The 26,126-nt window shown below is 38.5% G+C and overlaps 1 protein-coding gene across 4 annotated transcripts in view; it reads right to left on the reverse strand.

Moving 5' to 3' along the window:
- Positions 1-26,126, reverse strand: part of ALS2CL (ALS2 C-terminal like) — a 2,758,770-nt gene that overhangs the window by 503,464 nt on the left and 2,229,180 nt on the right. For all 4 annotated transcript variants that reach the window (XM_044065874.1, XM_044065873.1, XM_044065871.1 and 1 more), the window contains one exon: positions 9,919-10,095. In XM_044065874.1, coding sequence (XP_043921809.1) covers positions 9,919-10,095 — 177 coding nt within the window. The remainder of the gene's footprint in view (positions 1-9,918; positions 10,096-26,126) is intronic.

Genomic DNA, 26,126 nt, shown 5'->3' on the forward strand with positions numbered 1-26,126 from the left:
GAACTGCAAGGGTCCACTGAAGTACCCTCATGTGCAACCGGGCTGTGGGCATGAGGGTAATCATGGCAGCCATGGACCCCAATGTCTGTAAGACCAATTCTGCTGTTGGCAATTGAGCTTGAAGGATACACAAGACATGAAGTTTCAGAGACTGGATTCAGTCTGAGGTTAGGAAAACCTTGGTTTGAGTTGTGTCCAACTGAGCTCTGATGAAATCTAGAACCGGAGTCAGTAGGGATTTGTTGAGATTAATGGTTATGCCCAGCTGGTGGGCTATTTGAAAAGGGGAATTCCTTGTTTGGCAGAGGCGATGCCTGGAAGGGGCAGAAAGGAGCCAGTCATCAAGATAAGGGAAGAGCTGGAATTCCTGCAGGTGAGCTGCTACCACTGCCATCACTTTGGTGAACACCCTGGGGGCCGTGGTGAGACCAAAGGGGAGTGCTCTGAACTGATAATGACACAGTATAACTGTGCAAGAACTTACCATAACTGTAGATGTCCTACTGATCACTGTTGCAGTATTCCAGCACTACTGGGTGAATATGGAAAGGGTGACTGGACAAGAGACAGCAGAGTTGTCTACCAATCTAAGAAGTACAGATCTAGCAAAAGAAGTCCTTAATGTAGAAGACATCTAACTCTGCAATGTTTAGTGACGGTATGTACACAGGGCTAGGTTGCTGCTTCCAGAGTAGTTCTGGAATCAACAGCCTTGAAGAAAGCACCAGAGGAGGATATTGCTATGGAGGAGTATACTTCCACAGGTGAAGATAAGGACTTGCCATACTAGGAATACCAGAAGGAAATGAATTTAGAGATCCAAATGGAAACTGTCTGCTTTGAGACTGGATTGCCCTATTTGCCTTCCTGGAAGGAGACAAAAGCTGGTCTGTTTACTTAATGTCTTTGGTTTTATCAAGGCAGAATTTCATTTGTATGTGTACATCCAATGAGTGCAGATGTTTCTCACCTCAGTTTGTGGATTTGGCAAGAAGTAGTTAAGTGCCTAGCCTGATTAAGAGACAATTCTTTGATCACCTTCAGCATGATAGAAGGGTTCATCCTAAGAAAAGTCCTATCTTTATGGGATAAAAAAGAAAAGGATGGATAGTCAGAAAGGTATGAAGCTGAGAAACCCTTCTAGCAAATGTAAGGGCCACCAGTCTAGGGATCTGGAAGCTGCAGATTCAAAAGGTGGCAAACTGCGTTTTTCCAAAATGAACTTGAGATCTCGTGGGTTGGAATAACCCTCCTAGGTGGATTCATGTGAAGGATGCCCTGTAGAAATTACTTGATTTCAACCTGTGAAACCAAGAGGATTAGGTGGCATGGAGGCTGAGCTGCTCTCATTTGCCTACTGTGTGACCTTGAGTAAATCACTTAATCAGACAGTGCTTGGGGGCAACTGGGGATATGGGCCAGATTCCTCAATATTCTCTTGGACTGTAAGCCTAGTATCTACCTATGAATCTAAGCAGGGAAGGATGTGGATGCCTTATAACTTGCAAAAAGGCAATCACTGGTGCTCAATATTTCACAAACATCATTGGTGCTATGGCCAAACCAAATGATAAAGAGGAGAAATAAAAACATGAGCTGGAAACAGAAAATCATAAAAAGCACCTGGAGTTTCTGTGAACGGGAATATGGTGATATGCATCTTTTATGTCCAGAGTTACCAAGAAATTCAGAGAAGGAATAATGAGAAATGAGACTGTATTTTGAGCATTCTGAACTTTGGAATCCTGACCTATGATTTAAGAAGGACAAGACCAAAACAGGTCTCCACAGGTTCCTACTTTTTTGGGAACTAGAAATATTTCTTGAAAATAATTATTTTCCATTTTGCTCTTCTGGTATAGGTCCTATTACTCCTTTGGACAGTACATGAGAAATGATGGGATGAAAGAGGTGAATGTGATTTTTCAGGATGGGGCAAAATTGCTAGGACTGGACGGAAGGATAACCAGAACCACCTGTATCCATTCTGAATAATTCCCAGTACCCAAAGTCTTTTGTAACCTGGTACCAGAGAAGGGGATGAAGATAAACATTCCTTGAAAGTTTTAGATAGTTGCTAGGGTGAGAAGGGAAGGAGGGCATTGTCAGTAATTTCTCTAGAACTGACCCTGCACCTGCGGCACTCATTCTTTTTATTAGAACTGCCCTGACATTGCTTCTTAAATTATTAATTTCTTGCTTTCCTGACTATAGTTGGGCTTGTTCAAACAGTTTCCTATAAACTGGCTCATTCCAAGTCAGACTTTTCCAGTAAACAAATGTTGAATAAAATAAATACATTGGTCCAGGTCTAGAAGAATAATTTCAGCTATATTTGGGGATAGGGGAAAGAAAAAGTTGTTTGACCCCCTTGGATCAGTTTCCCCACTTCAACAAATCTTAAGTATGTCAGTGGAATAGGTGCAAATTAAAATCTCCTTACCCAAGTGGTATTAAGAATTTGGGATAGAATATCCTCAGGAAAGTTTTGGGATTCTAGCAATGCATACCTGTGTGTCACTGATCCAGTTGGTGTAGCTCTAGATATTGCATTTGCAGCATCTTAAAATCATTTGACTGAATAAGCATAAAGAGTATTGACAACTTAATATCATGTCAGCAAAGGTTGCAAAAAGATATTTATATGTGTGCTTGATAATTCACTGTTCTAAAAGCTAGGATGAAAGATGTGTAAACCTTCTTCCCACACTGTCAAAGGCTCTGCCATCCTTGTATGAGGATAAAGAATTAAAGGCAGAAAGATATTTAGAGTCAGAAATAACATATGGGTCAGCTATATGGTTAGAAAAAAGAGATATATGTGTTTGAGATACTTTGTAAAGCCTGTCTGGCTTTCGAGGAGCAGGAGTCTGACTGTCAGAAAATTCATACGGAGTACTAAAGGCATCCTATAGTGCCCACTGGCAGGAGAAATAGTCAGAGGTTTAGCAATCTCTACCTGTAACAGGCCATAATATATTCTCTGTGTATCAGAAATTTCCATTTGCTCTCTTTTAAATAAATCTTTCATCCACCCAACAGTGCCACAGAGGGTCATTTCTACTATAGGTGAATCTGAGGAAATCATTTCTTCAGTTTCAGATTCTATGGATTCAGATGAAGACACTTTAGAAACTTAATCTAGTTCAACTTCCTCTATGGCAGAATCTGAAGGGAAGGGAGATCTTTTATTTTTTAATATGAAGAAGCTGGGGAAGCAGCCTAAAATGACTGGGAGGACTTAAAGAGACCTTCTGCAAAGGAAAACTATTCTTCTCTGGGTTCTTTAGAAAAAGGAGTAGTGGGAAGAGAAAGGGCGTTTAACTTCCTGACTCTGTTTCTTTGGAGTTTCTAAAGAAAAACTCCAGAAGACTCCAACATCCGTACTACCAGCCAGGTGTCAGGTACCTCTTCCATAACTAATACCTGGGGGATACGATCAGCCCCTTTCTAGATGAAAAAGCATAGTTCTCCATTCTCCAAAGCAGGTGCACATCCAGCCCTAAAGGATACACTAGACTCCAAACCCTTAGTCCCTTTCTGAAGAACAGCACCACATGGGTTGGAAGAAGCAGACAAATGGTTCAAGGGCTCTAGTATGGCCATAGCAAAGTTCTCCTTTCATGGCCAGGAAAGACAGGATACAGCAATAGCCATGTCAGGGTGTTTTCTCTCTCTCATAGTTTTCTTCTTTTTGAGAATTGGAAGGAAGTCTTTCGATATACTGGCAGTGAAGTCCATAGATGATTGGGTATAGACTTTCAGCTGCTGTTTGTCTACCTAACGTTTCAGGGAGCTAAGACAACTTCTAATAGTTTTAGGAGTAAATGACATATAGAGTTGACCAGATTACATGTTCTATCCCTAAGCAAACAAGAAAAGTTCTGTGAGAATCTATAGTGAATCTGCAATCCACCCAGACACTTTCTCTTAGACATGAGCAATGATCTGCAAAAATGTTCACAGAAAAATGATAGGAAGCCCCCCATGAGGTTCTTATCTGCCCAATATCTTGAACTATGCATCCACTGCACCATGAAAAATACACCAAAGACCAAGTCTGATTAATATCTTTAAAAGCAAATAAGGACAGAGTGTCAAGTTATCTGCTTGGGTTGTCACCTTCATAGGAACATATTCCAAATAACAGTGGCCCTGAAGGAAGACAGAGACCTGGAGATTACATCCAGCCAGTAGTCTCTTACAAAAGTATTAAGTGAAGTCCATGCATCTGTTGCACAAATACCATCTAATGATATATTTCTTAAAAATGCTAGAAAAGCAGTTACTGCCAAAACAGAGATCTAGATTTTGCAGAAGCTAAATGTTTACTGCACTTTGCATAACAGAATTTAATGCAGTTAGCCAGCCATTTGAAAAGAATGATTTCAGAAACTTTAGAGTCATTTAGAAAGAGGCACAAAGAACTAGAGTATTTTAAAATACATTTGATTCTGTCCACTTAAAATCTAAGCTGTCTGTGGATGCCCAGACAATTCAATAGATATCTGCCTCTGTAACAGTAACTAGGAAATAACTCACTGATGTATGTCTCAGCAGCTACCATGGGCATTAATTATCTGTTAATTTTCAGTGACAAACTATACTTATACTTATGGAAAAGTAATTATGTTGGACTGACACAAAGCCTGTAATTTAGATGATCTTTTAGAAGACCACCACTGCAGACAATCCTCCAAGAAACATATTTTACTTTGTTGTAGTAGTTGGTTCAAAAGGAGGAAGAGATGATTTCTCTAAAACAAAATACAAGTTTTGAACTTTCAAGATGGCTGCACACTAATCAACAGCTTAATTTCAGCTCTCCCAGTTTAACAACAGTAACTGAGAAAAAATGGCCAGTGAATCGTTGGTTTGGGTAAAATTCAGTTACTGGCTAGAAAGTACACTGCTTGGATGCCACCAAAGAAAGTTTTGGAGTACCTGAAAGAAAATTAACCAGAAAAGGTGAAGAGAAAATACTGGCTGAGAAGAATCTTACAAAAGGCAATTCAAGCTTCAAATCTGGTAAAAGAGATGGCTTGTAGAAATTTAGAGGCAAAAAATCAATTGTACTCAGAGGTGATTAAAATAAATGAAATGTTGACAGAATATATCAACTCAAATAACAAAGGCTGGAAAAAATAGAAAAACATTTAACTAGGTATTCAGATGAGCTGATAAAATTGTAAAAATCAAAGGCTGAAATGAAGAAAAGAATGCCCAAATATGAGGTTTTTCAAGAAGACTTCTTTCAAAAAGTAGTAGATTTAGAAGACAAAGGACAAAGAGAAAACCTGAGATTTTCTGATGTACCAGAGAAACTGGAAAGAACAGACATGATTAATTTTATGAAAGCACAAATAAGCAACTAGACTGGTGTTACACAGCAAGATTTTTTAACTGAAAGGACACAATGAATGTATGCTCCAAACCTGGCCATGAGAAACCAGCCAAGACCTACATTAGTAAAGATGTGATCACACCAGCAGAAAAGTGTCGATGCTGACAAAACTGAGACAAAAAAGAAAAGTATTAAAAACTGGAGAGAGCAGAGTGATGAAAATGGTAATTCGCTGTAAAATAGGCAAAAGGGAAGCAAATTTATCCCAGCAATAAGGAGATGTCAAGAAGCAGGTGTGAAATTCAACCTACTGTATCCAGTTGTCTTCACAATATTTTTTAATGGGGGTCAAAGACATTTTGTATGCAAAACAGGTTAAGGGGGGAAAAATGTTTATCCAACAAAAACTGAGCCTTCAAGCATTAGAGGACTCTGCTTCTCTCATTCTTTTGGCAATAAAGCACATACAGAGACTTGGCCAGTAAACCCTTTTCCACTGTTCCAAAGGAAATAACTTGAGAGACAAAAAGGCACAGGCGATGATTAGAAGAATCATGAGTATCTTGGAAGTGAACCAGAGTCTGGTGTTAGGAAATGAATATGATTGGGAGGAAGACCAGCAGCACTGAAATTAGAGGATAAATGGGAGACTATAAAACATCAATCACATTTGTAAAATATGACTTTGCAATAAAAAGTGGCTGAAAAAGACTGGAATTTTGTTGACTGTTAAACTTGTGAATGAACTGTAAAGTACATATCCTACTTTAGGTCATTAGTTTAGTAGGGCACTAAAGGGAAAAAAGAGGTTATTTTAAGTATTTTTGTTCTTAGTATTTGTAAAAATATTTCATGATATAACCTGCACATTACATTGTAAAGCAGTTTTGCATAGTGTGTAGTCAGGGTACTCTAAATGGGTGGAGACTTTTCAGTGACTGTTGTATACATTAAAGATAGTAAATTAACCAAGAACTTAACTGCAATAAATACATGCTTTTCACTGTAACAAGATAAGAAAGGCTAGAGAGAGGCACATTTATGTTAATACAATGCTGTGATCTTGGGCTTCCAGTGTGGGGTGTAAAAGTATACTGCTTGTATTATATTCAGCTCTACTGAATTCTCCAATTATATGCCAATAGCTATACTCTCTCCACTTGCAAAGATTATGGAAAAATGTATTCATAGACAACTCATGCACCACCTAATCCAAAATCGCCTTATGGCAGACACTCAGCATGGCTTCCGTCCTCATCACAGCACTTACTTCAGCCCTCCTAGCCTTTACTAACATCATAAACCATAATCGCAACAATAATTATATATCCTCAGCCCTCTTTTTGGATCTTTCCAAGGCATTCCATATGGTTGATCACCAACTTTTAATCCACACCCTGCAAACATTCTGTCTAGATACTGGAGCCCTCCAATGGTTTCAATCCTACCTGAATGGTCGACAGCAGGCTGTCCTCTGGCAGAACAAACTCTCTAACCTTCTACCTAACACCCTCGGAGAACCACAAGGCTCTATACTAGGGCCCTTGCTGTTCTCCATCTTCATTAACGACCTTTATACTGTCATCCCAAAAGTCAGCTGTATCCAATATGCTGATGACTCTACTCTGATTTTCTCAGCCACATCTCCAGTAGAGTTATGGTCAACTACCCAGACCACCTTTAACACAATAGAAAACTGGCTTTCTGAACATCGTCTGATCCTAAATCCCCAAAAAAACTAAAATGCTGTTATTTTCACCAACACGTAGGTCTACCGCTTTCACCTTTACCATAAAATCAAATGATGGCACAATAATCTCCCCTGACCCATCTACAAAACTATTAGGTGTCATCATAGACAATAATCTCAAATTTGACCTACATGTTAACCAAACTATCAAAACCATCAATAAAAAACTAGGGTCACTTTACAGAATAAAAGCCTTCCTAACCCCTCCAGCTAAAATTGCCATAGCTCGCTCTCACCTTCTTTCAACCCTTCTGTATGCATCCCCTCTACTCTCGAATTTGAACAAGACTGCCCTTAACAAACTCTCAATTTGCTACAACCACATTGCCAGGTTTTCCACTGGGCTGCCTTTTAGGACACATCATTGCATCAATCTAAATCAGCTTGGTTGGCTTGAACTACCTAGCCTAATCCAGTATAACCAACTGATTATGGCCTATAAAATCCTCTATAATCCGGACAATACTCCTGCACTTAAAAATATTATCACCCCCTATAACAATCCTAGACCGCTTCGATCCTCTAACAAACTACTAATTCAGACTAGCAAAATTAATAACACAGCCGGTGATTCTCTCTTTGCAAACTCTGTAAGTAGATCCTGGAACTCTCTTCCAGCTGATATTATCTTACTTTCCACCTTAGGTCAATTTAAAACTAGACTCAAACAACATTTGTCACTTAACTGGCTATGTTAATGTATCAAGCCTGGCTAACTCGAATGTGTAAAAATCTGTTAACCAGTTTACTGTGTAATTTAATTTAATCCTGACTTGTGCTCAGGACTAACTGTAACCTGTGGAACTTGTTTAACTTGCTTACTTATGTAATCTCTGTAAATAGTCTGTTTGTAATATGTAATGCTGTATCTGGTTACCCTGGAGCTTTTCTCCCCGGGCCTCCGCTGAAAATGGACATGCATCTAGTCGGACTATCCCGGTCAACAAATGTAAAATAAATAAATAAATAAAAATTATATGTAGAATTAAGATAATAATTTCTTTTGTTTTTACAAGGGTGAATGCCTAGATCAATGTCCTTTGCTTAAGCTATAAAGAATTTTTTTGTAACCAAATAGGTTTGCAAAAATAAGACAAGTGATAAAAGGCACGAAAAACACTAAGTTTCCTACAAAGATATTAGCTTGTTTTTTCCATCAGCAAACACTCCATGACAGACAGGAAGGCTGCAGTTGAAGGTAGTTGGCCAGGGGGATTCTGTACATTGCAATTCGAGTAAAATTTATAATGATTCATTCATGCATCTGAAAAGTCTTTAGCTGCTTTATTTTTTTGCTCATTGCTGGCTACTTTTATGTAGAGACAACAGGTTCAAGCAATTAACCTTGAGAGTGATGAGCATTCTTTGCTGAAGGAAATGCAAAATTTACAGACACAATGGAAAGCAGTTTAGTGAGGAGAGTTAATACTTTAATGCATTTAAGAGAGCAGTTTAGTTTTAAAGGCAACCAGTGTACTTTTTCCTAGGGTTAAAAGTTAATGTTTTCTAAAAGCACATAAGGTGTTTTTTTCACGCCTGGGAGGGGAACAGAGATAAGGAAAACAAACAACGATCAGTTTAAGTGGGAACACTGGTTGTTAACTAGCAATACAGGATGACAGATTTTGCTGCTGCTACTGTTGCATTATTCAAAATTCAAATTCCAATGGAGAGATAAACACATTATTTTACTTTACTTAAAAATAAATGGATATTCCAACATAACATGGGTATGATTTAAATACATATATACTCCTGTGATGTGACATGCTGAACCCTAAACAGACTTCTTACGTCCATATACCATGCTGCTGTCTGAGTACTTTACACCCAGTTCCCCCTAAAAAAACATACTTTCTCTAGGAATTCAAGAAGCATGAGTCTGGGGGACACCATGGCATTGAGTGGAGAATATTGTGCCAATACAAAACAACATAATTCATAGCTTTCTCCTCCACTGTTTTTCCAAGAGTCCCTTCTCTTAGGCTAAACATTTTACAGAAAATGTTATTATAGCATATAATTGGTAGTTATTGCACTTTGCTGCTATGACAGTTAAAGGCTATAAACTGAAAGGTGCAATGTGACAGTCATGCTAGAGTGGTGTCATACCATTCTCTTTCCCAGTTCAACTTAGCTTCTCTTCTGACTCTCAGCCACCATTGCCTTACATATTGGTGAGACACTCATTCTTCATTGAAGACATATTATGGCAATATCCTTATTTAGCGATGAAAAATCTTTTGAGGGTTGCAGTCAGTGCCAGGCCTTAGCCCATAAGTTCCATCTAGACAAGGGCAGCTGTCTCTAACTGCTTGTTCCATTTATCTTCTGGCAGCACTTTAGTAGTCCTGTCCTACATCTGATTACACTGATCACTAAAAGCCTTCATGAAACATTTCTGTTTGCAAGTAGATGAGGTAGTCTTTAATACAGTAACTTTTTCATATATCTCAGTTTCCAAGTTGAATAATAATGGTACTATACTGCATGGGAGAATCACCTACCCTTTTGACCTAAAGGCCTGACATCTCCACACTCTCAGGAAAGCTTATTTTTTATATCGCTGTTTAAGGACAACCCGAGTGTGCTTCACTTTCAGTAAGTGCTAGTCTTTGTGTTGGGAAACAAACAGAAAGACAGGCAGATGCACCTTTTTTGCCAAATGAACAAAGTGAAAGGCAGGTGCATGCTCAGAAAGTATTTTATTATTGACCTGGGTCTTGGGCTAATGTTACAGAAGTAATTTCAATCTTTCTATACGTAAAAACTCTAGAGGCCTATATTTGGAAGAAACAGCAAGCACATAAATTACAGTACTTACTTCTGTACTTCTAAGAATTCCAAAAGTTGTGTGTCTGGTAGCAGGCCTAGGTGTATAATACCCTGCCAATACAGGGCATCTTCTTTTTCATGGTAAAGCATATACATCATGTATAACTCAGGATGGAATCGAGGCAGAATGAGAGGCAGAACCAAGGTATACGAGTTAAACTCCTCTCTGTAAAAGATGATGTATCAAGTTAAAAAAAAGTATTTTTAATAATTAAAGAACAATGCAAGTTTGCACTACACTTCATGCATGTTCCACTATGCAAGCAATTATTTCTGTAACTTATATGCAGTAGTAAAACTCAAAACTTAACAACATTAAACAAAATTGATTATATTAATAATTCAGAATGTGCAGAATACAATGAAGGTAGCAGTTACAATGTTCTGTGGTATACAAGTTGCAGAGTGAGTCCAGAGATTTTTGGAGACTAAACCTTTTGCAGAAAATGTTATTATTATAGCATATAATGGGTAGTTACTGCATTTTGCTGCCATGACAGTTAAAGGGTACAAACTGAAAGGTGCAATATGATGGTCATGCTAGAGTCATGTCATGCTCATCTTAAATAAATGAAAATATAACCAACCACTAATCAAGAAACAAATACTGAAAGCCAATGACTGTGAAAATCAATATACATGATCAAACAAAAACAGAAGTAATTAAGGTGCTTAAATACACAAATAGCCAAAGATAAAATATATGGGGGGTTGCCTCTAGCTCCCTTACTTAAATATATTAACATTATTATTGCATAAATGTGGAAAAAAGGCAAATACCTATCCTAAACAAAAGACCAACACTGGTAGAGTTTTTAGTAGAATATAGAACAGAAGCTGACATTACAAAATGAATAATTAGTTGTGTCTTTTGGCTTTTCCCGGTTAGGGGTCGCCACAGCGGAACTCCAGTCCGCTAATGATTGGCAGTAGATTTTTACATGCTGACTTGCCGGGCCTGACGCACAACCTTCAACGAAGGGATGCCCATTCACGCATGTCGCCACACAGAAGACGCTCTAACTGAGAATCGAACGGGATAACATCTTACTGTGAGGCGACAATGCTACCGCAGCACCACCACCACAGTTTTTTTTTTTTAAATGAATAATTAGTAAAGCATATAAAATATTGTATGATAACTATAAGAATCAATCAGAGGAGGTTAGAAAAGACTGGGAAGAGAAACTGGATAAGCAATTCACAAAGAAACAACGGGAGGGTATATGTATGTCTCCCAAATATGCAACAACATTTAGAAGATTTAGGATTTTTGCTAGGAAATGTTTACATAAATATTTTTATACCCCAAGTAGACGCCAGAGAATTTTGACTCAGGTATACAGCAAATGTTGGAGGTGTGATGGGGAGGTAATTGGGAACATATTTTCTGCAAGTGTGGTGAGTTGTTGGACTTTAACGATTCCCTGAAGGATGCACTGTCAGAGATGCTAGGTGGGCAGATTGGTGTGATGAGGGAGATGATTTTTCTGAGGTATAATACAGAATCGGAATTGCCTAGACATGGTAAGGCCTTGCTGTGTCTAATGATGGTGGCTGCCAAAAAAGCAATTACTAGAAAATGGAAATCAAAATCTAAACCAACTATACTAAAAATAGTGAATATAATAACAGATAAAACAACTGAAACTGAGATCTTTACAAAAAGGTAGGAGCAAACCACATAGGAGAACATGGGAATTGTGTGAACAATACATATTAGGGGAGGAATGAGGTTTACAAGCCTTCTAGCTTAAAAGGGAGACTTTGGAGTGATTGAGTATCAGTTTTCTGTATTTTCTTGCTGTACTTAACTGTTTTCCACCTAAACACTGATTTTTCCAGCACTTATTGTGATTTAAAAGCTTGTTTTTTTCACATATTGTACTTATTTGACTGCTTGCACTTTTAAAAAATTGTTTTTTGCTTAAATAAATTGTTTAACTGTTGTAGGATACACACTAAAGTGCAATAGCCTTTACTGGTCGCTTGTAGTCGTTTAAAGCTGTTTTAAGTGTACTTTTTACTATTTTTGCCTTATCTTTTAAAAAAAAAAATAATAATAAATTATCGTTTCCCGCCTTCCTAAGCTAGTATAGTCCAGTTTTCAGGCTAGTGCTGAATTCAGGGCTGTGTTAAAAGTTTCTGAGTTGCCCACACCTTACTTGGACAGAGGGAAGTTTCTCTATTCACCTGTGAGAGAGGGGAACTTTGAGCAGCCATCTGTCCCTGGAGGAGTGGTTCCAGCCCAGAAGTTGTTAGTTTAAAAAACGCGTTTGAACACTTTTGTGTGCTGCACAGCACCGGTTAGCTAGGGTTAAATTATTCCCGGCTCCACTAAGTCTCCTCTTCAGTTTTTCACTTGAAACTAGTCTAACTCTCAACCTAAGCACTCAAAAAGCATCCTACAGTCCAGCACTTGCTCAGACCTAATAGCAACCACTAATATACCCCGACACTTGACTGCCCAGCAGGGCAAGGCTCTTTATCCACCCCTCACCAACCACGTGACTAAGGAGCTCACCCTACTATTCAGGCATGACCAAAGGGCAACTTCAGGTGTACTCTTCAGTCCAGCTGGTGAATCTGGGTATCCTGAGGCAATGTTTCAACTGCCTCATGTACACAGACAGCCCTCTCCTCCTACAACAAAACACTAACATATGCGAGAGATGCAATTATACAGCCAAACTGGAGGCTAAAGTCTCTCTCTACCCAAGACTGGAACAGACAGTCATGAGGAGAAGGTTAACACTTGCACCACACCTCCAGCCTCACATAGACCTACTAAACTAGCACTGTCAAAAAATATACATAAATACACAAAATCATACTCGGAGGCCCTAAATAAAAACATGCAAAAGCATCACAGAGCTCCAAAGCAGACACCCACAAAACCTGCACCTCCTCTCACAAACCAGACAGCACATAAAACACAAAATCAATGTGCCACACAATCACAGCCCTTAAGGCGAAATAACATACCTAACACACTATTAATAGGTGACTCAATAGTCAGGCACACTGACGCCCCACTCACTAGGCTGGACAAGGAGAAGGTTACTGTTAGCTGCCTATCGGGAGCCAGAATCCGCCACATAACACAAGCACTCAGGTCATTCCAGAACAAGTGCAAATATGACTGCGCCATTGTTCATGTTGGTGTGAATGACCTGAGATGTACCTCCCTGGACTACATGAAAAGAGACATGGAAGAGCGCTCTGATAATGTAGCCCAGGCGGGTATGACCCTGAACCTGAGTAGCATCCTGCCCTCACCAAGAATGATACCTCAGTATAAAGAAACAATGATCAATTTCAACAATTGGCTAAAGCTTCTGGTGTCATTCAAAGGGGATCCAATGTCTGTCAGCCTGGGATGACATGCTTGACAAGCCACGTTGCTTCGCAAGAGACGGCTTGCATCTGTCACCCCTTGGCTTTCGAATACTGGCCAAGGCTCTTGCTGCCCCCATAGTGCCTTTTTTAGGCAAGGCTCAAAATTCAAACCCACCACCGTAAACAGGACAAGTAACAAAATGAGGCTTATGCTACTCAAAGCCAGGAGTTTAAATCTCAAAATGCATGTGCTCAAAGCACTCCTAAGTATGGAGAACGTCGACATCTGTGCAGTAACTGAAACCTGGTTCAAGGCTCCAGAGAGCACTCCAGCACTACTGGGCTACAACTCATACCACACATTTCTGCCGCAGAACACGGACCGAAACACAAAAGGAGGGGGTGTATCCATATTCATCAAGGATACTCACACCTCCAGGTTAGTGGTGCAGCATGATACCTCAGAGATCATCCATGTGCAACTAACATCGGGCAAATCTGCCATGCAAATTGTGGCCCGCTACAGATCATCCTCCATGACCCAGGACCACCACTCCGCCTTTCTGGAGACACTGGAAAAATGAAGGTCCTACAGAACACCCTGATATTGGGCAATTTCAATTACCCTACCATTAACTGGTAAAACTACTCGAGTACAAACTCCCAGGCTCAGCACTTCCTGGAATTTATCGAATCAAATGCCCTGGATCAGCTGGTAAACTCCCCTATCAGAGGCAAGAACATATTGGACCTGGTCATCACCAACATGGGCGACAGGTGTTCCGTACAGGAGGTCAACCCCTCACTGGTTAGATCAGACCATAAACTAATCACCCTGGATGTCCACACCCCACCACCACCCCCAACCAAGGAAACCACAGTGAAAAGCTTTTCTAAAGCAAACTTCACCTTACTTAAGGCAGAGGTGGTAAGTTTCACAGCCCCCATGCTAAAGGATAACACTTCCCAAGATGCAGAATCCTTTACAATGGCACTCTATGAGCACCTACAAGGATGCACGTATCATGCCATCCCTAGCAAAACCACGACTCACTCCCCTAAGAGAAGGAAACCAGTCTGGTGGACCCCTGCCATAAACAGGTTATACAACAGGAGGAGGAAACTAGTTCAGAAAAAAGCAAATCCCAAGAAGGAAAGACATCCCTGATCAGTATCTGTAAGAAACTAAGGTCCCTCATAAAATCCTCCAAGGCTAACTTCGAAAGAAAAACAGCCAAGGATTCAAAAGATAACCACAAAGCCTTCTTTAGCTATGTCAAGAATCTAAGTGACAACTCGCAAATATGTTCTGAGCTAGTGCAAAATAGCACAAAATATACTGAACCTACTGATATTGCCAACATCCTGGCAGATAGATTCAATGCAAACTTCACCTCCCTCTCACCTTCAAAAGGGCCCACAACAATACCGGAAAAGTGTAGTATCCCAGAAATCACAGAAGCACAGGTGAAAACAACCCTTTCAAAAGCCAAAAACACAGCATCAATGGGGCCAGATAGTGTCCCAGGCTGCGTCTTGCACAAACTACAGAACGAACTAACCCCCCACCTAAGCACACTGTTCAACCTCAGCCTCTCCACAGGCTACGTGCCCATAGAATGGCGCACAGCAACGGTCATTCCGCACCACAAAGGAGGGGCCAAACCTGACCCTAGTAACTATCGCCCCATAAGCCTGACTAGCCTGGTCTGCAAGGCTATGGAGCACATCATCATGGAACTCATTGGCAAAGACATTGGAACCTCCAAACACTTGACCCGACCCAGTTCAGCTTTGTTAAGGGCAGATCATGACTTCTTCGAGACAGTCACCAAGGTCATAGACGAGGGAAAGGTGGTTCACACAGTCTACCTTGATCTTGCCAAGGCGTTCGACACCATTCCTCATTCGGGTATTATAGAAAAACTCACCAGCCTGAACATAAACCCCTATGTCACAAGATGGGTTGCCATCTGGCTTACAGACAGAACTCACACAGTAAGAATAGCGGGCTCCAGGTCTGACTCTAAACCAGTCACAAGTGGTGTCCCGCAAGGCTCAGTTCTGGGACCCCCTACTGTTCGGCATATATTTCTCAGAACTACAGGCAAACACAGGAGGACTATGGCTATCCAAGTTCGCTGATGACTGCAAACTGGGAGCCATAACTGACTTTCCAGCTGACACAGAAATCCTTCAAAAAGGCGTTACTGAGACAGACACCTGGTGTCAAAGTCATGGCCTCAAGCTAAATGCCAGAAAATCCATAGTCAGAGGTAATAAGAGATCTGGGGACCCAGGTAGACAGCAATCTCTCCTTTGACTATCATATTGCCAAAGTAGTTAGGAAATCCTTCTATGTGGCCCATCTAATTACTAAGGGGTTCACATCTAGAAATAAAGAGGTTATAGGGCGGCACAGTGGTGCAGTGATTAACATTGTCACCTCACAGCAAGAGGTTCTCCGGTTCGATTCTCGGCTGGAGTGCCTTCTGTGTGGAGTTTGCATGTTCTCCCTGTGTTCGCGTGGGTTTCCTCCGGGTACTCCGGTTTCCTCCCACATTCCAAAGACATGCATCTGGAGCATTTCTCCCTGGGCTTCCGCTGAAAACAGGCTCTGTGGAACCTAGTCGGACTTTCCCGGTCAACAAATGATAAATAAAAATAAAAAATAAAAATATAGTGCCCCTCTACTCGTCACTCATCAGACCCATCATAGAGTACAATGCCCCATTTGGGATGTACCTCACAAGACACTTCCAACAGCTGGAAAGACCACAAAAGCACCTCACCAAGAGTATTAGTGGCCTCAAACATATGTCCTATGCAGCCCGACTGAAAAAATTCCAGCTGTACTCAGCAGCATATCACTTACTCAGAGGTGATCTCTGCCTGACTTACAAAGCCATGTCCAACTCAGAATTGGTGGACATGCTCCACCTAAAGAAATCCAAGTCACTGCAAGCCACGGGCTCTAGTGAGCTAAACCTCGCCACAACAACAAATAGAAAATGCTGGAGGGATAGATTCCTGTCACAGAGATTACTCATGCTTTGGAATAAAATTCCTAACTACATTAGGCAGAGCCCCTCACTAACACTCTTCAAGAGAAGCCTTGACGAATGGATGGGTAACAGAAAATACACCTCTGGGATCACTTCATTGGCTCTGCTTGACAGAGGCTCAGTTAATTAATCAATGGGGTGGCGAAAACCGACACACTCTGGCTAGGCTTAAAAATGCCCTCAGGCAGATAGCCTAGTACCTACCTATGAATCTATGAACAAGAAGGCAGGACTTAACCCCCCCCCCCCCAAATATTACCTGCTCAAATTCTTCTCCTCAACACAGTTTACATGGCTGCAGTCCTACATGCCTGGTACAAAATATACTGATAGTAACATTGCTAAACCCAGTATTTCCATGTAACTCCTGCATTGGTTCTTTATACTGCATACTTAACTAATGTAAATAATTATCTGTACATTTTATGTTGCCATTTCATTATTGTAATCTCACTGCTCTTCTGCTATTCTTTTCTGATTACTATGTGGAGCTTTTCTCCCTGGGCTACCGCTGAAAAAGGACCTGTGTCCAGTCAGAATTTCCCGGTAAACAAAAATAAATAAATTAACTAAATAAATAAATAGACCTATGTAATATTTGAATGAAAATGATTAGGTAGACTATAAGTGACGTACAATGTTTGCAACGGGGTGTGTGTCAATATGGTTTGTGATGTAAACTGCTTGCAACTAGGATTATGTAGGTGTGGATTGTTTTCATTTGTATAAATGTGTGATTATCTTTGTCATAAGTGATGCTTTAATAAAGACGTTTCTTGTTTAAAAATGGGGGGCAGGAACTGAATAATTTATGTAACATTGCTTAGGTTATATGATATACAGCAATATATGTGAAGTATAATGTTTGTAAACATAAACTTGTTAATAGAGTTTTGATTCATTTTTTATAAATATAAAGTTGTTTATGTCATAACTGATATCTCAATAATGGTGTTAAAAAGGCAAATACCTTAGTAAGGTGAAAGATTCATTGAAATGTCAAATGCAACTCTCTGTACTTCCAATCATATAAGAATATGGTACATGAAAATTTCTAACATCTCTACTGGGGACACAGACAGTAATTTATTCTTTGACCATCAAGTGTCTACAGTAGTGATGAAATCGTTCTATGTTGTGCAACTTATAAACAAAGATATGGCATCTAGGTCCAAGGAAGTCATTGTTCCACTCTGTTTGTCGTTCATCAGACCCATCATTGAGTACAATGCCCCCTTTGGTATGTAATTAACCAGGCATATCCAACAACTGGAATATTCACAGAGTTTCCTCCCTAAAAGAATATAGGGTGTAAGTAACATGTCTTATGCAGACCGCCTCAAGGCCCTATCCCAGTATTCTGTCTCTTATAGCCTGTTGAGGTGAGATCTATGCCTGGCATACAGCACTGGAATTACCTGTTCTAAAGACTTAAACCTTGCCTATGATATAAATAGGATCTGCTGGATAGACAGGTATGTATCTCAGAGACTACCCCTTCTCTGGAACAGGCTTCCCCGTCCACGTGAAGCAAAGTTCCTTTTTAACCCAATTGAAGTGTAACTTGGACAACTGGATGGGGAACAGTAAGTTCATCCCTTGTTTGGCATCTATCTCTAATGAACACAGGCTGTCTGTAAATGGTTCACTTCCCAAGCCCCTGCTTACACTTATCAAGAGTACCAGAACTGGTCAGAGATTTGGGATACATAGTTAAGCTTAAAAAGGCCCTTGTGTTCATTATCCTAGTAAACATCTATGAATCTATGAAAATATACATAATACATATACTTATCTGAAATTTCATACATGACAATAGTGTCTTTTACTGAATTGTGGGCTTACAGTTAAGTACATCAGTATAAAGAACATCAATTTAATTTTCAGTGACTAATGACATGCTCTCATGAAGTTCAGCAAAATAAACAATTAAAACAAAAACACGGAAACCCAAAGCAAGTATTAACACACACCAAACCTTGCGGTGGTGTACAGAAGAACAAACTCCAATTCAGGAATAACCACCTTTCTTATCTGTTAAGTGCATTCATTTCCCAGTCAGAACAGTTACAAAACTTCTACAGACAACATTTAAAAAGTGTACGTACCAGCCATGTGATAAAACTGCACCAATCAATTGATTACATTCTTAAATAGTTAATATAAAAACGATTGCCATCCACATTCGAAAAATATTATATACCAAAAAAATGTTAAAACAGTTGTTAAACTTTGTAATGTTTAAGCTGTAAATATAATTAATTGAAGACATTTCATTCAATCATAGATAATTCATTGCAACGAGGAACAACTGCCACCAAAGTTCACAGCTCTCTAAAAATTCATCACTAACCCACCCCCATGGGTCAGATTTTATTTGTTCCAATACAACAAAATACAAAAGTATGTCCTTTGTTGTCTTCTGTGTGTCTCGCCAATGTATCTGTATTCTTGTTTTTGCCTAAAGTCATAGAGGTGCTCATATTTTCCCTCAATTTTCTTTTGGTTTTACCAACATAAAATACTAGACCCAACTTATATTAGGCCACAAACCACACATTTACTATCACACATAAGATGCCTCTGGAATGTAACGCATTCCCCCCTTATGTTAACACTAGCCACTGGTGCAATATACGGGCATTGTTGGCAGCATTCACAATAAACAAACCCACATTTTGGTGGGTATTCAATTTCTTGGACTTCAGTGAATGACCAGCTTTCAAATAATTTTTGAAAGACTTGTCCTTTCTATAGGAAACTAAAGGTCTTTCACCTACTTTTTTTCTCTTATTTCTACACTGTCATTAAACAAAGCACAATTTTTGACTAGGATGTTCTGCATTTGATAACTAACCAAGGTAAAGGTGGTTGCTTAAGGATCTCTCATACCTTCTTCCCACATTAGTGTCACTTTGACCTTTCTCACCCTTATTCACCATTCCCCATAATTAATGGTAAATAAAAATTCCTTTTTTCTATCACTTCATCTTTAATCCAGTTAGCAAACCACCAAGGGTATCCCTCTTGTAAAACATGTCAACTAAAATATCGCATTCCTTTAAAAAACACCTCATAATCAGATACCATCCTTGCAAGCCGCACCAGTTGCCCCTTGACAATCACCTTTTTCTCATATTTGGGTGCCAGCTGCTGAAATGTAGAAAAGAACTGGAAACCGTCGACTTATATAAATACTGGAACAAAATCTGTTTCCTATAAAATCTTTTTTTTCTATATCCAAGTATGTTATGACATCTATACTTGTAGTATGGGTAAAATTGAAAAAAATCTACTGTATTGTTAATATATTCCAAAAATCATTTAATCTATCCTCAGTAGCTGTCCATAAAATAAAAAATATCATCCAACAATCTGGTATACATGAACCAACCATTTTAAAACTCTCTGTCAAACAAATACACACTTTCCCAGGGCCATGACAAAATTGGCAAAAATGGGGGCACATGCTGCCCCCATTACTACCTCTGTTTTTTTGCCTAAACAAGTGCCCCTCAAAATGGATGAAATTATTTTTCAAAACCATTTCCATTAGTGAAACCAGAGCATTTAACTTGGAGGAAGAAATAGTCATACAGGCTTTAATACATTCACTGAACCACTGAAGTCCACACTCATGTGGTATAACTGAATATGAATCTTTAACGTTAGTGGTTGTAAAATTAACTTCCACATTGAAACCCACTTCACTTATCTTTGTTAAAAAAATCCCAAGAATCTCTACAAAGTTGCAGAATGTTACTTAAACCATCTTTTAACATAGTATCTAGAAATATAGCTATAAAATGAGTCTTTAATTCAGCTGCACTGACTATAGGTCTTAATGGTGGATTATCTATACATTTGTGAATCCTGGGGATACCAAATATATTGGACAACCGTGGTTTGTCATTCAATATAAATTTAAATTCATCTCTATTAATTTCCCTTAAAGCAATACATCTTCCAATTGTAGGTCTTGTTTCTATAAGCTACATTAATTTCATTGCACGAAAATTCTTTGTAGGCATCCTCCATAAGTAAAGCATCCATACAATTTGAATAATCAATGCTTATTTCTTAGCTGTCGTTATTTAACCTGTAATTCACTCTCTCTCAAAGACAATATCATACATTCTTTTCACAAATACATAAAGATAAAATGAGCACACACAATGTAAACTGCATGACATACATGAGTGTGCACCTGTATGATGTATATAAACATAAAGAGAGACAGAAAGAGATATTAGCATAAAACTCAGACTTGAGACAGAACTCACCAGAAGGTATTGATACTCACTGACTTTATTAATGGACCTACAAGACCCATAGCTATCCTCTTGAATGGACTTCAACAACAGGCAACCATATCAACAGACTTCTAAATCCAAGACAGGGGGGTTAGTTTTTGACATTCCGAGCATGTTGCACAGAATTTCTCATTCTTTTCATAACAGGCCAATAAAACCTAGCTAACTGTCCTCCAGAAAGAAATCGCTATGTACCAGTTTCATTACAAGTGCTGTAAAAGATTATGGACTAGCAGCTGGAGTAGTATTTCTTAGCTGTCTTTAACCTGTAACCTAACTTGTTGAGTCTTTCGGCTTTTCCTGGTTAGGGGTCGCCACAGCGGAACTCCGGTCCGCTAATGATTGGTAGTTGATTTTTACGTGCCGAGTTACCAGCCCTGACGCACAACCTTCAATGAAGGTAAGCCCATTCATGCATGTCTCCACGCAGAAGATGCCCTAGCTGAGAATCGAACCGGACAGCGTCTTACTGTGAAGCGACAATGCTACCGCAGCACCACCACCGCGAGTGACCTGTAACCTAATTAATTCTTCAAATCATACTACAGGTATTGGAAGGATGCACTTGTTCATTCATCTCTCCTACTCTGCCTATATTTTCTGTGTCCATGTTTAACGTATCATCTTCCCTATTGTACTTTCTTAAAATTGTCACTGCTTATCTGGAAAATCTGCCAGGTTACAACAATTTCTCAAGTACAGTGATATGAAAAGGAGGATGTAAGCCTTTTTTCTTCTCCTTTTTCATTCACAAAAGGTGTCGCATATCACTGATATTTTTCTGTTTTTGTTTATGGCAATTCCTGAAGTCTTAGCTCAGTATCTTCTATTTCTCTAGGAACCTGCAGCTGGTAATCTATTTTTTTTTTTACAAGCCATCTGTTTTAAACTTACTGAGGGGAAACCTAGGACTCTCTTCCGACTCCCTTTCTTCTCTTAGTAACTACATCAGTATACGTTTCCCTTTCTGTTTTCACAAAGGCATCATCCTTCATTACTTTACTGACAAGAATGTTTTGGAACAGATTAATAGCATGCACAAGAACTCTGCTCCATCAGTCTCTGTACTGACTTATTTCATTAACTTTACAACTGTTTTTTTCTGGTAACAAAACTGGTTCGTCTAGGCCTTCTAGCTAAAGCCAGATTTTAATTCCTTTTGAAGTTTCTACAACTATCCCTTTTTCTTTATCAGGATTAATGTGTTATGCTGCTGCTGTCCCCTTAAGTTTTTTACTATGGGTACATTCAAGTCTGTCCTGAGTACTGTGTCAGGCAGCTGCTGCCAACCCCACCCATTTCTTTTTGAGGTATATTCTGGCCACAGAGAATTTAAGTGTGCTATTTTCTCTACAATTCCCAGACTTCTTTGAGCTAAGGTAGTCTTAACTTATTAAAACATCATGTGTTTAGATTATGTACAAAGCAGGAGGACAAAAAAAGACTTTACCCAAAAGTGCTTACATTTTCTACATGTTAATAGAATACTTTATCATCCTCATGAACATGCATCACTTCCACCTTTCTCTTCTCAGTCCAGACAGGGAAGTCAGTCTGCAACCTGTAGTCAAAACTATGGCTTAACCTCAACCCACTTTACTACCGGTCTTTCCCAAGTTGTTTGTTCAAACTCCTTTGTTCCTTTCCTAACACCCTCCAGTAAATTCCAGCCCATCCTGCTTATTTTCTATACCCCTACTAGCAAACATCCCTGCTGGTATATTCTCTTTTCTCCATTGCCGCTCTGGTTTAGTTTTTAGAATACTTTCTGACAATTTATGAATATAATATCCTGTATGATTATCACTATTCTCTCTACAGACTTGCATCCGGTATCCTAGTCTCTATTTCTTGAACTCTCCAAATTCATCATCTTTTTCCACTTTTAATTTATAACCTTTTGCTTGAGTTACATATTATGAGCCTTAACTGGGTAGCTTTGTAAGTCCCTCCTTTAAATCAGACAACCCTAAACTACCTTGATTAATGGGTAGAATCAATTTATCCAACAACAAAGAGCCACTCAAGTACGGCGAAGTACACAAGCAAAATACAAACATATCAAAATACAAAACGGCCAGCACAATATGTCACAGCATATTCTTTCTTCACAATAAATATGCTATGGCATATTGTGCTGGCCATTTTACATTTACAATCCCTTTATCACAGTTAACTTTTGCCCCCCCCCCCCAAAAAAAAAAATTATCAGCTCTTTACTATCAACACCAAAAAGTTCCCACTAGATGAATTGGCAAGAACAACAAACACTTAAAACATCAGAATAAAATTCAACCATCAAACCTTCTTTTTTATATCTAATGAAATGCAATCTTTCTATTACACAGTTAATCAATTAAACCTAAACTAGGTTTCAATGAAATTAATTAAAACTACAAACAGTTCAAGTAAAAAAGCCTTCTTTAGTAGTATTCCATAACACAAAGTTTGCAAGTCAATAACAAAAGTAATAGTAAAAATACTGCTAAAATTAATGGACTGTCAGTCTTCTATTTTTTAAAAAACATTTTATATTGATAGAATCATTCATACTGGGTGGTCTGTCAGCTGCTAACTTTAGCTGCCAAATAGATTCTCTTTGTTCTATTCTTTATTTGTAGCAGCCCCCCCACCACCACCACCACAATGTTCTTAGGCACTTGTTCCAAGATAGAAAACAAAAACGTTTTATAACTACGACACTGAAGAGTGTGTTTAAACAGTGCATTGTTGTAATTTTTGTCTTTATAGAATAAAGATGTTCCTTAAGTCTTTTGTTTAGACCCCTAGTGGTCATTCCAACATAAAACCCCCCACAAAATGAACATACAGCAATATATACTATTCCTGAAGTGCTGCAATTATATACTGCACATACAGGAATAGTTTTATTCAAATTAGGTAATTCAATGTAGAGTCCTTCAGAAATAAACCTACATATGTTGCAAAACCCACACCTCTACATCCCTTTGTTCTTGTCACTACAATAAGATGCAAGTTTATTGTAGCTGTCAGTTTGTAAATAATCTACTGGTATCAAATAAAGTGCACTTTGTGGTAACGCTGCTGACTTGGTGATTTCTACAATTTTTGTGAGTTTTACTTTGTAAACAAGTTTTTATGTTGCAACTGTTCTTAAAAATAAATGTAGGCTTCTCACCTACAGTCTTGAATAATTCAGAATTACCCTTGATAATATTCCAGTGACAGAAATAATGTTTATCCTATCAGTGGACATATCAAGACAACATAAGATGTCATACCTGCTGTCAATAGTTGACTCATAGTCTTTGGAAATAAATCTTTACTCTTTACTGTCAATCCACACCTTCTCCTCTGGTTGATGAAAAAATCCCTGACTTGCATCCAAGACTAAACGGACTTAAAAACATTTACAATGCTTGTATCTTATTATCCATATCTGCAATCAAAATTTCTAGCTTCTTTTTTGTATTATGTTTAGTCTTTTCCCCACATTTCCTTAGTTGCCACAACACAATCCTTTTTAATACATACACATAATAATCTTATTTCTCTGTGCATACTGACACTACTGAACCAATTCATGCACGGGTGCACAGTTTACCACTATAACTTTTATCTTTATTTATTTTACATCTTGAAAAGACACAAAACTGTCTCAATATGTTCCACAGCAGTGAAATGGCCTTTTCTGCATTTGCCAAGTACAAAATATCATCTTCAAATAAAGCTAACTTCTCTTGACTATTATACCAGTTATATCTCTGAATTTGTGAATAACCTGTTTTATTTGCTAAATATAATAAAAATAACAGACAGGAAAGAACACATCTGAGCCTGGTAACTCTGTTCAAACACAGCTTGACAGAGAGGAGCCCTCTCATCCTTCCTATATCCTGATTATGTACCCATATTACTTTATCAGGGAACATAAATGCTATCACTGCCCTACTAGTAAAATCACACTGACTCTGTTGAATACTTTGTCAGCATTAAGACTCATCAACAGAATAAGTGTTTTCTTAATCCCCAGTTCTCTCTGGATCATAATTTCTATTGATGTTATCAAATACTAGCCTCCACTTTGGAAAACCACATTGATCCATACCAATTTTGACAACAACTTTGTTATTCTCTTAGTTAATACAGACATATACACTTTCTAATCATAGTTTAAAGATGAAATAGGTCTATATGAAGCTGGATCTGACAGGTTTTTGCACTCTTTCACTAATACCACAACCACCAACACCACTGCTTTCCTCTCCTTTTTAAAATATAGCTAAACAAAGTCTTCCAGACCTGTATCCCTCTCTTCCCTAACATCCATTTGAGTTAGTATATTTAAGTAAGTGGATGGGGAAGCTCCTTAAATGAGGGGAGCTTTGCTACAAATACACTTGTTTATTTGTTGAATGTATTAGATTTCTCATGCTTTGCATGGATTTTCTTATTTTCATTTAAATGTGACAGGATTCAATACTCACACCTTCATATTTTTTTATCCTGGCTCTTATCATGAATGTCAGTACTAATTTAATGTTTTTTTTTTAATGTTGTTCTTCTATTTCCCCTACTTGTGGTACCTCCCTTTCCATGAGTGGGCACAGAGAGTTGCAAGACATTTCAGTGAAAAGTTTTGTGTAGTCAAAGAGTCCACTTAATATAACTGTCTAACTTGTCCAGTACTATTTACTTTACTTAAAGTACCTTCACAGTTTCAAATTCATATAGTACAAATCCTCAACAAACATATTTCAGAACTTTTCTGTCTGACTTCTACGATGAAGGCAATGGCACCACCAAAACTCTATGAAGTACTTAGCTGAATGAAAAAAATAATAATAAACCACTCCTTATTCAGACATCTTGTTTTTGAATTTACCAAATGCAATTACTGAAACGGTAAACAGAAATTTGTGGAGTAAGATGCAGAGTATGATTTTTAAAGTAAAATATGTTAAATTCATTGCAGGCTGTATAAAATCTTTTGTCTCAGTCTCAACAGTCATTGACGATGGTGGCTTCTTTAAATATCATGTGCAGTGTGTGTGCGCGTATATGGAAGGCTTGTATGAGAAGGGGTGGCAAGTAAAAAAAGCAAGCTAATCAGGCAAATGGCAGTGTAACAAATGCAGAGTCACGTTAGCGGTATTACAGGCAACTAAAAAAGGAGGTGGGATGTTCAGGAAGTCATGTACCTCTATTTTCTGCTTTATGGGAAACATCTCTTTATATACATCTGCCCTAAATCATTACAGGTTATTTAGGCAAAAATGTAGCAAAATTTACATTTGAATATACATACATATGTTTATATATATATATATATATATATATATATATATATATATATATATATATACACACACACACACACACACACACACTATATATATATATATATATATATATATGTGTGTGTGTGTGTGTGTGTGTGTGTGTATATATATATATATATATATATATAGTCTATGCCATAAGATTGAAAATTCAAA

The sequence above is a fragment of the Protopterus annectens genome, chromosome 3.part0 (assembly GCF_019279795.1).
Source record: "Protopterus annectens isolate FY-2018-M chromosome 3.part0, PAN1.0, whole genome shotgun sequence".
In the NCBI taxonomy this organism is placed as follows: domain Eukaryota; kingdom Metazoa; phylum Chordata; order Ceratodontiformes; family Protopteridae; genus Protopterus; species Protopterus annectens.